The 13,503-nt window shown below is 41.3% G+C and overlaps 2 protein-coding genes across 2 annotated transcripts; one reads left to right on the top strand and one right to left on the bottom strand.

Moving 5' to 3' along the window:
- Window positions 1-235: 235 nt before the first annotated feature.
- pdcd2 (programmed cell death 2) lies at window positions 236-3,886 on the bottom strand. The gene is made up of 8 exons (XM_084018341.1): window positions 3,602-3,886; window positions 3,403-3,511; window positions 3,145-3,201; window positions 1,960-2,148; window positions 1,687-1,836; window positions 1,486-1,598; window positions 1,288-1,401; window positions 236-870 (listed from the first exon to the last, which is right to left on the bottom strand). The coding sequence occupies exons 1-8, from the start codon at window positions 3,797-3,799 to the stop codon at window positions 691-693; spliced, it is 1,110 nt and encodes a 369-aa protein (XP_083874467.1). The 5' UTR covers window positions 3,800-3,886; the 3' UTR covers window positions 236-690.
- Window positions 3,887-4,631: 745 nt separating this feature from the next.
- Window positions 4,632-9,335, top strand: rhoua (ras homolog family member Ua). Its single transcript, XM_084015464.1, has 4 exons — window positions 4,632-5,209; window positions 7,696-7,754; window positions 8,556-8,744; window positions 8,838-9,335. The coding sequence occupies exons 1-4, from the start codon at window positions 4,930-4,932 to the stop codon at window positions 9,120-9,122; spliced, it is 813 nt and encodes a 270-aa protein (XP_083871590.1). The 5' UTR covers window positions 4,632-4,929; the 3' UTR covers window positions 9,123-9,335.
- Window positions 9,336-13,503: the final 4,168 nt, after the last annotated feature.

Genomic DNA, 13,503 nt, shown 5'->3' with positions numbered 1-13,503 from the left:
TTTTTTTGCCCAGTGAACGCAGACGTTGGCTGTCTTAAGAAGTGTTTGGACCTCAAGGATGTTCATAATGCCTAAATGTAGGCTTTACAGGATTTGATCAGAAACCAAAAATATATCGTCGGATCTTATCGTTAACTTTACCAACCTTTTGTTTTGAAATGTCGGTGCGGCCAACATCTTTAATGTATTGATAAATAATTCAGTAAGATCTTTAGAGGCTTATAAAATAGTTGTTTATTAGCAGTTGTTTTTTAACTGAACATGTCTGACATAAAAAATGCAGATGAGTGCTTGTTTAAGAATTGTATTGTGATAAGGCACATGGTAATATTTACTTTAATATTAGCTCCACTGGAGGTACTGTGTAAATTGTATGTAACAATGAAACCACACAGGTCAGAAATACCACTGATGCATTGTTCTTAAAAGCCACAATTTACCAGTATAACAGAAAATGTTTGAGGCTGGCCAGAAAACAGAATTAACAATGAACACAAACTGTGAATGACTGCCCTTCAAAACATTTTAATTGATCTCGATCGTCTTAGAGAGATCAAATTTCTCTGTCCGCTTAATTACACACTGGCTCTAATTGTATCCGTTTATAATCAGTTCCACATGTCCCGTCCGCTAAATGAGGAGTGACGTTCCTGATCAGTCCAGTCAGTGAAAACCAGCAGCAGGCAGATCTTATGTAGCGTTCATCTGTGTGTGCTGATCTGAGCTGAAGTCCTGTTTCCAAATGAACTCTGGGCAGTACTGGTCGCCATGGCTACAGCTAGTAGAGCACGCATAGACAGCCAGTGTCCCCCAGTCGATGCTGGCTCCTGTTGAGTCCACACACAGACTGTTTAACAGCTGTGGCATCACCTAAAGTGAGAGACACACACACACGCATGATTATTTCACATATATGACAGACACACAGTGGTTTAACACAGGTGTGTGGAGACACATCGACAGCAAACAAGGAACTTTTTCCATCAGATTTTTTGTGTTTTGTAAAAATAATTTAAACTTCCACTTTAGGCTGCACACTTAAATGTTTTTCTCGATGCTCGATGTGCAAAAAAAACCCTCTGGTCACTGTTTTCAATACTAGACATACAGTGGTACTGCATTTACACCTGAACTTTGACTAAATCAACCTGTTATTGACAGTTCCTCCACCAAATGTTTATCACCAACACAGACACACAACTTTATATACTCAATAATAGCATTTTGGCATTCAAGACTGTGGCGAGTGAGAAGGAAACTGAGGGAAAAGGAAGATAGAAGGACTACCTGAAACTCAAAAGTCCTCTTGGCACCACAAGTGCATGCTGGGATATCCTGGTCTGAAGGGATGTGTTGAGAAGAGACCCACAAAGGGGAGCCCCCTCGACTGTAACGCACCACCTGAACATTAACAAAACACTGTCAGATGCACAACTTCACACGTAATTGAATGGTGAATGTGTTCATTGTTGGTTTGTTGTTAACCTGGTGTGGTTCTGGTGCGATCTTCTTTTTAAACCGCTGGAATACTTTGTTATCTTCGGTCTCATGCATGGCCATCTCCTCCAAATCTGTCTCTGCCAGTGCTGAATGATCAGCTGTAAAGCAGGAGAGGAAAAAATTAATCTGTGAGTCACTTAATGTGACCACAATCGTGATAGTCGTCAGGAATAACTTAAAGCTTACTGTATGCAGAAGAGGGACAATCTACACTCCCGTTCTCTTCTTCAGCCTCCTTTGTGTCGTCCTCCTCCTCCTTTTCTTCCTCTTCCTCAGGTTCAGTGACCAGCTCAGACTCGGGGAAAACGAAGGTAGAGGTTGTGACAATGGACGCTTCTATACAAACAAAGAACCAGGAGAGACATTAAGTCGTCTTTTTTTGGGGGGGCAAGAAACTGTGACTCTAAAATGAAGCTGGAATACAAACACAACTACTTGAATCCAATGAAGAACACATACCTGGGCTGCAACACTCCTTCTTGTGTGTGTGTTTCCAGTGGAGGGTCTGGTGGTGTTTTCCACAGTAAGTAACGGTGTGACAGCGGGAACAGGCTTTGTTGCCAGGGCAACCGCACACCCAGCATAGTTTAACTCCAGAGACGGGTAAGACACTCTGGTTCGGCTCAGGATTGCTGGACGGTTCATCCTCTGAGAAAGAGAAAGATTACTGCATTGTAGCAAAGCCAAGTCACTAATGAATTAAAAAAATGAACACCATATCAACACTTATATATTGGCTCTCTCAACATAGTATAGGGTCATTTCATCAAATTTCTGAAAATGTCCTGTGATGTTTACTGGTAGGCTGTTAGGACATGCAGTACCAAAACCGGCCACAAAACCCCCACCAATATCAGGATTTAAAAAAATCACTGCAACAAATTGAGGCAAAACACCCTCCCGGTTTTTTAATATGATTTTAACAAGAATATGATCTTTCAAAAAAAGTAAGTTTGGACCTGATACGTGTTGTCAGTTTTTTGGTATGTGGCTCTGAAGTTGGGCAAAGATGTGTTCACTTCCATTTTTTAGCCTTAATATCTGTGAAACTAATAATCTAAGAGAAACCATATTTTGTAGAATGTTTAAGCTAACACCAGAGATAGAGGCAGAAGTGATAGAAGTCTTTTATCTGCAAAAATGGGAGCTCAGCCACTCTTCAAATGTACTACTTTATTTCAACAAGCCTCATTTTAAGTACCTACCATACTAGGTTATCATTGAGCTACACCCCTGATATTTCATGTCTGGAGGCGTTTAGTAACAGATATACACTGTAGAAATTTTGAAGGCCACAGGTGAGATAGTTTTCCAGATAATGCCGTTTAAAAATGGCTTTTCAGAGCATGATGCCAAAAACCGTCTAAACTACCCTTCATTCAATGATGTTTCATGAGAAAACTGTTGACAGTAGAGACCTAATATTTTGGATTTGTCCTATTAACAAGTGTGTCTTTGTACTTTAATTTTTTCAGGACATTCTGAGATGGTCAGGTGGGAGGCATTTGATGAAATGACACGGAATGACCCTAAACATATTGATAAAGGGCAACCTTTCAACTCAATTCTGCTTATTTATGTAGCACCTGATGGGAGGAGGTGACAAAGAATTATACTGTTATCATCCTGGCAAAATGCACCAACCTGGTGGGGGATTGTAGGGGTAGAAATCATTCCTCCTCGGTAGCTGGCTTCTGAAAACTGAAAGGAAAGGAGGCGATAACAAGATATGTCTGAAAACTTGACAAACTTGAAGTGTTTGAACTGTGGAGGAGAGAACATGGGGAAGGGAGGAGAAGAAAAGGAAGCAGTGCTAAAGACTGGAGTGGGTCAGTCCTGCTATCACGTGACAACAACAACCACATGACAAACCTTCAAGGAACGAGAAAAGGCTACAGGTACCTTTCATACAGCGGCTGTCACTCAACGTGTAGCACTCACGAGTCTTACAGCAGAACACAAAGAGGGTTCTGTGGAAGCTTCGGTCCTGGCCGGAAATGGGCGCATACACCTGCATGGGAGATGGAAACGTGTAATAATGCACAATCCATAGTGGACGTTTTAACTTGAAATAAAGAATAAAATAAAAGGGGCCACGAACCTGCAGCAGGAAGGCCATAGGCTGGCCGCATATCTCGCACTGCAGCCCGGACAGAGAGGGCAGGCCTGTCTGGCCGAGCCACGCCGGCTTCCCTCCGACTTTACTGGGGAACTGCGGGGACAGAAGCCGCCACGGCTCCGCCTCCTCCAGGAAGCCCAGAACCACCTCCGCCGAGGCCGGGCGGGCATCGTCGGACATGTCAGAGGGGTTTATCCGCCAGTAAATGTTGGTTCGTTAACAGCTTCCCGCAAACACAACACGCTACACGAAGGGGCCGTTGAGAAAAGGCTCCGTGAGGAAACATTGACCGGTCGGTGTTTCGTTCCGCAGTCCTCGAGGCTGATGTGCACTCGGTGGAGGGACACTCTGCATTTAATATTTGACCTGGCTATCTGGGGGCACATAACATGTTATTTTAATTGTTTTAAATCACCGTTTTATAGCATCTTCAATGTAGCAATCAGGTGGTCAGCTGACATCGGTCCACTGTCCACTAGATGGCGCAGTTGTCCTGTCAGACTCAGGGGTAAACAAAGTTTGACTAGGAGGCAAATCACATGAAATCATTATAATTTAGCACCTCGTTTCGATAGCAGTGCTGGACAGTAAAGAGATGCTCAAGTGCTGTACTTTAAGTAACACTTTGAGGTATTTGTATTTGTTTTAATAGTCCCATGTTATGGTACCATGGTATGGTTTCAGGAGGGTGTACTTCTACTTCACTACATTTATCTGAAAGCTATATTAATAGCAGATTAAGACTTTCTATAACCATTTTCACTAAAATGCTTAAATGAAGAATCAGTATGTCAAATAACAAAAACTATTCCACAAAGTTTTGTTGAGAACAAATTTGTTAAAAAAAAAAAAAGCTTTATTTATAAAGACAGCGTTACACTATATGTAATGCATACATGTTGTTGTGTTTGTATAATTATTAATTAATTAAATAAATAATTATTATACCCCCCACCCCCCACCCCGTGATGTCACTTGGAGGCAGTTGGGACGGGTCTGTCCATTTGAGGAGAGAAGAGCGGAGTCAGACTGCAACAGACAGCCGATGTGAAGTTCTGAAAGTCCCGCTCTCTTACTCGGACTTTATTTAAATTAAACCCATGTAGTTTAAAATGTCCGGTGCGGGGCTGAGCAGACCCCCCTACCCCTCCGTGTAGTTGGACCATGACAACTATGAGGAAGCCGACTGCGGCGAGAGACCGTCAGTTGACAAACGGCTCCGCGGCCCGCAGACGTAACGGAAGAATGGACGAGGTGAGAACTGGTAACCGGGACTGAGAGCCTCCTGCCCGGGTGTGTCCTCGGGCTACATGTCGCCCTCCTCTCCGTGCCAGATGCCTCCGCGGGGGGACGCGTGCTACAAGCCGGCACCGGTGTCCCCCGCTCCGCCCGTCCCGCCGAGGAGGGTGAGGGGCTCCGGGAGGACGCGGCGGTCCGGAGCCGCCGGGGCAGTGGGGGACGGGGCGGAGCGGCGTGTGAAGTGTGTGCTGGTGGGGGACGGAGCTGTGGGCAAAACCAGCCTGGTGGTCAGCTACACCACCAACGGATATCCCACCGAGTACGTCCCGACCGCGTTTGACAACTTCTCCGGTAAAGGATGCTCCTTCTCTAGAACCGTCTATTAGTTCTGTTATTGTTTCTTCTCTAGAACCCTGTATTAGTTCTGTTATTGTTTCTTCTCTAGAACCTATTAGTTCTGTTATTGTTTCTTCTCTAGAACCTATTAGTTCTGTTATTGTTTCTTCTCTAGAACCTATTAGTTCTGTTATTGTTTCTTCTCTAAAACCCTATATTAGTTCTGTTATTGTTCCTTCTCTAGAACCCTATATTATTTCTGTTATTGTTTCTTCTCTAGAACCGTATATTAGTTCTGTTATTGTTTCTTCTCTAGAACCTATTAGCCTAGTTCTGTTATTGTTTCTTCTCTAGAACCATATAGCCTATTAGTTCTGTTATTGTTTCTTCTCTAGAACCGTATATTAGTTCTGTTATTGTTTCTTCTCTAGAACCGTATATTAGTTCTGTTATTGTTTCTTCTCTAGAACCGTATATTAGTTCTGTTATTGTTTCTTCTCTAGAACCTATTAGTTCTGTTATTGTTTCTTCTCTAGAACCCTATATTAGTTCTGTTATTGTTTCTTCTCTAGAACCTATTAGTTCTGTTGTTGTTCCTTCTCTAGAACCTATTAGTTCTGTTATTGTTTCTTCTCTAGAACCCTATATTAGTTCTGTTATTGTTTCTTCTCTAGAACCTATTAGTTCTGTTATTGTTCCTTCTCTAGAACCCTATATTAGTTATGTTATTGTTCCTTCTCTAGAACCTATTAGTTCTGTTATTGTTTCTTCTCTAGAACCTATTAGTTCTGTTATTGTTCCTTCTCTAGAACCATTAGTTCTGTTATTGTTCCTTCTCTAGAACCCTATATTAGTTCTGTTATTGTTTCTTCTCTAGAACCGTATATTAGTTCTGTTATTGTTTCTTCTCTAGAACCGTATATTAGTTCTGTTATTGCTCCTTCTCTAGAACCCTATATTAGTTCTGTTATTGTTCCTTCTCTAGAACGCTATATTATTTCTGTTATTGTTTCTTCTCTAGAACCGTATATTAGTTCTGTTATTGTTTCTTCTCTAGAACCTATTAGCCTAGTTCTGTTATTGTTTCTTCTCTAGAACCATATAGCCTATTAGTTCTGTTATTGTTTCTTCTCTAGAACCGTATATTAGTTCTGTTATTGTTTCTTCTCTAGAACCGTATATTAGTTCTGTTATTGTTTCTTCTCTAGAACCGTATATTAGTTCTGTTATTGTTTCTTCTCTAGAACCTATTAGTTCTGTTATTGTTTCTTCTCTAGAACCCTATATTAGTTCTGTTATTGTTTCTTCTCTAGAACCTATTAGTTCTGTTGTTGTTCCTTCTCTAGAACCTATTAGTTCTGTTATTGTTTCTTCTCTAGAACCCTATATTAGTTCTGTTATTGTTTCTTCTCTAGAACCTATTAGTTCTGTTATTGTTCCTTCTCTAGAACCCTATATTAGTTATGTTATTGTTCCTTCTCTAGAACCTATTAGTTCTGTTATTGTTTCTTCTCTAGAACCTATTAGTTCTGTTATTGTTCCTTCTCTAGAACCATTAGTTCTGTTATTGTTCCTTCTCTAGAACCCTATATTAGTTCTGTTATTGTTTCTTCTCTAGAACCGTATATTAGTTCTGTTATTGTTTCTTCTCTAGAACCGTATATTAGTTCTGTTATTGCTCCTTCTCTAGAACCCTATATTAGTTCTGTTATTGTTCCTTCTCTAGAACGCTATATTAGTTCTGTTATTGTTCCTTCTCTAGAACCGTATATTAGTTTGGTTATTGTTTCTTCTCTAGAACCGTATATTAGTTCTGTTATTGTTTCTTCTCTAGAACCGTATATTAGTTCTGTTATTGTTTCTTCTCTAGAACCCTATATTAGTTCTGTTATTGCTCCTTCTCTAGAACCCTATATTAGTTCTGTTATTGCTCCTTCTCTAGAACCCTATATTAGTTCTGTTATTGTTCCTTCTCTAGAACCCTATATAAGTTCTGTTATTGTTCCTTCTCTAGAACCGTATATTAGTTCTGTTATTGTTTCTTCTCTAGAACCTATTAGTTCTGTTATTGCTCCTTCTCTAGAACCGTATATTAGTTTGGTCAGCTTTCACTCCACTAATTGTCAAAACTAATACATTTCATTTAGTTGATTTTAATTACTAGTTTATGTCAACCATTTTAATTTAGGACCAGAAATTGGTTTTCATATTTGACTTCTATGGCGACTAACGAATGCTTTAATATATATAATATATGATATATAATATGATTATTCTGTGTATTGACAGAATATCAGTTGCATCAGTTTATCTTTCCTACTGTATCGACTGTTAAGTAGTTGAGTGATCTGATCAGATTGTCGTAAAACAGGATCAGCTACAGTTTTTACAGTGAATGTCTACACTACACTGTCTCATGGTGTGTGTGTGTGTGTGTGTGTGTGTGTGTGTGTGTGTGTGTGTGTGTGTGTGTGTGTGTGTGTGTGTGTGTGTGTGTGTAGCGGTGGTATCAGTGGACGGGATGCCAGTCAAACTACAACTCTGTGACACAGCCGGACAAGTCAGTGATCTCATCACACTCATACATGCACACGTAGCAGTTCCTGTTGTCTTTGGGTCTGAAACAATGCCTTGGACCAGAGGATGTAATGGAGAGAGAACAATACCATTTTTTTCTGTTTTTCTTTCTGAGTAGTGTACAAATATTTTTTTTTATTGACAATGTAGAGCTAAACAGGAAACGTGTAAAGAGAAAGACATTCCGCTACCCACAAAAGCTTTTTAAATTAGAAACAAATGCTCTTTCCAAACTTCATAAAACTTAGAGTTTTAAGTGTTGCTGCTTTACTCACATCTTTTTTTTTTATGGAACAGAAGATTTGTTTGACCAACACAATGTGCAAGCAGATGTAGATATCAGTTAGACCTCAGACAGATTTGTTAGATCTGGTGGGCTCAGTCTCTGTCCAGGAAACTGTCTGGTAGATCATTCCTGGGAAAAATTCTCCGGCACACAGGAAGTGATGCATTTTATATCCCTGTTTGCAGCAGAAGCAGCTGTTATCGGGAATAAATACAAGGAAAACCCCTTCCTGGTTAGGCTTACAACTACTGTTTACCTTAAACAACTAATAGTTATCTGTTACAACAAATACAATAATTTAAGAAAAACTCAGCCAGTATTATCTGAATAGTGTCATTAAACAGATAATTCAGGGGATAGACATGATTGGCAGGATGATTTTAGATTCCTGATGTTTGTACAAAAACACTTAAAATCACGTTTGTGCTGTTTTAAAAAGTATCTTAATCCTCAAACCTCTTCTCTCTGTCTTTCTCTCGATCGTCCCGTCCTCTCCAGGATGAGTTTGACAAGCTGCGTCCTCTCTGCTACACCAGCGCCGATGTGTTCCTGCTGTGCTTCAGCGTCGTCAGTCCCGCCTCCTTCCAGAACGTTCCTGACAAGTGGGTTCAGGAGATCCGGAGACACGCGCCCTTCGCTCCGCTCATCCTCGTCGGGACGCAGTGTGACCTCCGAGAGGATGTCAAGGTGGAGTTCATTTGTTGACCAAGTGCTTGTAATAAACCAGCAGATACATTATCTACACACGTGTATTAAGGTAGTGTTTCCCCTTGTCTTCAGGTCCTCATCGACCTGGCTAAGTACCGGGAGCGACCCGTGGAGCCAGCAGACGCCCGGGACTGTGCGACGGAGATCGGAGCTGTGGCCTACATGGAGTGCTCTTCGCTGACCCAAAAGAATTTGAAAGAAGTGTTTGACACGGCTATACTGGCCAGCCTGCAGAACTACAGCTCCCATAAGTACCCGAGAGGGAAACAGAAACGACGGAAAAAGCAAAGGCAGACACCGGATAAGATGAAGAATCTGTCCAAGTCGTGGTGGAAAAGGTACTGCTGCGTGGCCTAGAGCAGACCCGAGACTCTTGATCCTCCTTGACTTCAGCCGGGTTTGCCTTCTCTTGCGTTCAGGTTCTAATGGAGCTTGATGTTGAGCAGGAATTTGACTGGACTGTTGCTGAGAACCAAAGTAAGACTGTCCTGGATCTAAAATCTTTTACTTTTTGTTTTTGTCCCAAGAGGAGTTTTTGCCTAATCATGGATGAGATTTACTACAAACCTGGTTCTAACTAAACCTGGTTTGAATGAACCAGTACAGATCCCTCTGCAGGAGATGGTGCTCCTGCTCCTCCTGGAATTAGACTGGGATGAACTGGGACTAACAGAAGATCCTCTCCATGTCATGGTCCACCAGTCCAGATTTGAACAAGAACGATCTTGGAATAGTGTTTTTTTTTAAGCCTGGTGTCCTCATAATAACCTTCCTAACCTAGTGTGGATTTATGTACCTCGTCGTGTCACCTGGAACGAAGCGTGACTCACTGAAACTACATCCACACACTTTCATCTTCTTTGGTTGTTCGTCATCCTCATCTGTACATTAGTACCGGAGGATTTTACAGTCTGCGTTGTATTAATGTGGTTTAACAAGCATCTGCGTGCTCTAGTGGTGGTGGATTGTAGACTGGCTTGCACTTGACCTTAGTCAGGAGGCAGGAGGACATTATGGGAGTGTTTTCTTCATCACGAGCACATTGTTCCACAAGTTTGCTATAGCAAGTGGCCTCTGTCAAGCAACAATATGTTGCCAGGCAGACTAGTACACTTACTGTAAGTCTGAGCACTTAATAGATCAACAAAGTGCTCTTTGCGGTGAGAAAATAACTAAAATAGATACAGAATTGCATTGAAAAGCTAAGAAATAAAAACCCATCTAAGACTGTGAAGTTTGAATTCTGTACATACTCGATGAAGTCTTTTCTTTGTAGTTATGAACTATAATTTGATTTGTCAGGTTTGTTGCTCTGCCTTTGTTCCTTTTACCCCCAAATATGCCTTATTATAGTTGTAACCACTGATCTCTGTCATTCTTTCATCCATAATGCTTTGATGCTACAGAGACTCACTTGTTCGTCTCACGTCGTCTGTATGCTGGGTTAGTCCCGCAGCGTATTCTCTCTAGATAGAGTTGCATATGTTGTAAAGCAGAAATAAAAAGGCAAACTAAAACGCAACATGTGTGGATGTCAAACGCTCCACACCCGCCACGCCTTCCTTTGTACATTGTAGTTACTAAAACAAGATTTCTCGACGGTGCCTTCATCTGAATGACTCTTTGTATTAGAGCCGCTGCAGCACAAAGAAGCTGTGCAAGCAGGTGGCAGATCCGCCTTTATATAATGTGCAACATAAGCATTCATATTGATCAAACATTTCCACTCCTACATTTCTTCTTCACAATCTAAACTAGGACCTGAACCCCAAAACTGAAAAGAAATCCAGGGACCGGAAGTTAAACCTTTATCTAAGCCCAAAGGTTAAAGGGTCAGGGTTAACATCTTCACAGTGTTCACAACAACCAATATTCTGCTGCGTTTGAGTAATTCATACCAGTTATCTTCATCTTGTGTTTCTGATGATATTCCTGAAAAATCAACAATAACTCTGCTGTGGTCTTAGTCTAACTGTAGACTGGAAAACCCTCTATCCTATTTGCAAAAAAAACCCTTAAGAGGTGTGTGGTTCAAAGTCACGTCTCCAGGTGTGAAATAGAGTGAGCTTTGCCTTGAAATTCAGCAAACAATAAGCCATTTTAAATGTAAGAACGCGTGTTGGTTAGAACATAAACAGAATGTTCCGTTTGGCCTTCATGCAATGTTTTCTGTCTGTTAATGCAAACTGAGACAGAAGATGCTCGATCATAGTAGAGGAGACATTCTGTTTACCCAGTTTGTTAGTTCCTCTCTTACAAACTTTGCTCTTTTACGCAAACACCAAGTGGAGCAAAATGCCACAGCTTGATATCGGCACCGAGATTCAGCAAAAATCTTCAAACTGACGTGAGGATTTTTCTACAATCCAGCTACGAATACATGAATATGCTGTTGTTGTCTTAAGAGAGACCTGGGAACGTAATCTCACAAGCTGTTGATTTTAAGGCCTGAGAGTTCAGTCTGCAGACGGTGCACTACTGGAACCGTTTGGTAGTTTTCTGCTGAAGATGTTATAACTGCGGCTGAATGGGCTCACTGTCTCGACGTTTTTACTCATGATAGCAAAATGAATTGTTCCTTGTTTGGGGGGAAAAGGCATAATAAGTTGCTTGTCTTGCTCGTCTGTGTGCAGTCTTGGCTGCTGGTGGATTTAAGTAGGCTAAAGGTCACGGAGACCCTCATGATGGCTGGCATTTCTTCTGTCGGGGTCTGATTCAGTTTGATCTCCGTACATGTGTAAGTTATGGAGAGCACAGTTTCTCATCTCAGTGGTTCTGCTATCACACTGAGGTTAGATTATTCCTGTACGTATATTAAAACTGCCCGTTATTGTTTTGGGCCGCCTCTCTTTATCCTCTAACTACTGGTAAATTAAGCTCATGCTTATGAATTTAACATTTCACGTGTAAGACTGAGATTTTGTTGTTTCTCTTTTTCAAAAGTGACAGTTTGGCTTTTAATGTTTGAACTGCTTTTTCAAGACCCAGGAGAGCGTGGCTGTAGTGTGGTTGTATGTCCGGTAGGAAAGATGAACATCTTTGTAACGTTGAACTGATGAGTCTCTGAAAGTGAACTTACTGTGTTTGAAGAGAGTCAGGAGGAGAGATGGGAGGTTGACTGTAAGGTTAGACAGAATGTTAATGCATTGTGTTTGGGACGGGTGCAAAGTCTGGATGCGGAGTAGAAAATATGACTGACTAGAGCGATTGGGCTTCATTTGGCCTTGAAATTCAGCAAACAAGCCATTTTAAATGTAAGAACACGTGTTGAAATGACGTCCTTCACACAGAAATGTAATGTTTGTGATCGCTGTACTTGACACTTAATTCCCACACGCTTCTAATTGAATGCAAAAACAGTGTTCCCCATGGAGTCCAGTGAGTTTAAAGGAAAAGCAGGCCGCCTGGGGAAACAGACAGAGTGGCTCATTCTTGAGATTTCATTGTTTTATTGAGGTTGATACTCCCTGAAGCACACCTGAGCTCCCTCGCATGGCACCAGCTGAGAGCTTCTCACCGTGTGAAACGTCGTTTTTTTCCCTGCATGTAAAAACACTTTGTAAAAACAGAGCGGCTGCAATCCGCTCACACTGACTTCTCTGTTCAACCGAGCACGTCAGTCAACGGAAGACGTGTTTGTACAGAAGTTTATACCCTGAGAAATAAAGAATATTTGGTAGAATACATGCTGTGTTTTTGTCTGATTTTGAAGCTTGGCGCTCAGTGGTAGGCCTGGGAATGTGTGTGTGTGTGTGTGTGTGTGTGTGTGTGTGTGTGTGTGTGTGTGTGTGTGTGTGTGTGTGTGTGTGTGTGTGTGTGTGTGTGTGTGTGTTTAAAGACAACTCTTTGTGAGAGCCCAGGCTGCAAATGACAATACGTTGTTGTTGGGTTTTTTTGTGTGTGCATCTGTAGATAGTTTGTCCATATGTGCATATCCATGTGTCTCCTCACCAACACCAACAATATCAGGATGACCATTAGTGGAGAAATGCAATACAGTTTTTAATGTGATCTTTTTTTAATGCTGTTGTGGCTGAAGTAATGTTTTGGAATTGTTACGTGATTTGTGATAACCAAGTGCATCAAACACACTGTGCTCAGCTGACGTACAGAAGAGATGACACACACACACACACACACACACACACACAGACACAGACACAGACACAGACACAGACACACACACAGACACACACACACACACACACACACACACACACACACACACACACACACACACACACGCATCTTCCAACTTCAGAGTAGATCAATGTAAACAGACTCTTCAAACAGCTTCCAGGCCCTCATGGTTATGCAAGAGCTTTATTTTGAAGGCTGTCATGTGACATTTGGTTAGCAGCATGTCTCCGATCTTGGAGGCAGTGTGTGTGTGTGTCTGTGTGTGTGTGTGTCTGTGTGTGTGTGTGTTAAGTCTGTCTGGGAAACAACCTGCTCAGCTCTACCTGACAACACAGAGCAAGTACATAATGAGAAGGCAGACTTTGTTCTGGTTGGATCAGCTGCTCTGTGACTTAAGCAGTGCCAGATCCCATTTACTTCTTCTACTACTTCTTTCAGCTGCTATTCTCCGCTAGGGGTGGAAACTGACTATATATATATGACTATATATATATATATATATATATATATATATATATATATATATATATATATAGTTAATTTCTAAAATGTAACAATCGGGAATTGAAACAACACCAGAAACACTACACATTTGTAT

The sequence above is a fragment of the Eutrigla gurnardus genome (genome assembly GCF_963514095.1).
Source record: "Eutrigla gurnardus genome assembly, chromosome: 1".
NCBI classification, from domain to species: domain Eukaryota; kingdom Metazoa; phylum Chordata; class Actinopteri; order Perciformes; family Triglidae; genus Eutrigla; species Eutrigla gurnardus.
This window is presented reverse-complemented; position numbering and strand designations above follow the sequence as displayed.

Bases quoted from the DNA above. Each gene is read 5' to 3' on its own strand.
- pdcd2 (XM_084018341.1), bottom strand. From the start codon at position 3,799: ATGTCCGACGATGCCCGCCCGGCCTCGGCGGAGGTGGTTCTGGGCTTC. The intron at 3,512-3,601 runs GTTCGTGGCCCC...TCTCCCATGCAG, and splicing joins CTATGGCCTTCCTGCTGCAG to GTGTATGCGCCCATTTCCGG. The intron at 3,202-3,402 runs GTACCTGTAGCC...CTTTCCTTTCAG, and splicing joins TGACAGCCGCTGTATGAAAG to TTTTCAGAAGCCAGCTACCG.
- rhoua (XM_084015464.1), top strand. From the start codon at position 4,930: ATGTCGCCCTCCTCTCCGTGCCAGATGCCTCCGCGGGGGGACGCGTGC. The intron at 5,210-7,695 runs GTAAAGGATGCT...GTGTGTGTGTAG, and splicing joins CGCGTTTGACAACTTCTCCG to CGGTGGTATCAGTGGACGGG. The intron at 8,745-8,837 runs GTGGAGTTCATT...CCTTGTCTTCAG, and splicing joins ACCTCCGAGAGGATGTCAAG to GTCCTCATCGACCTGGCTAA.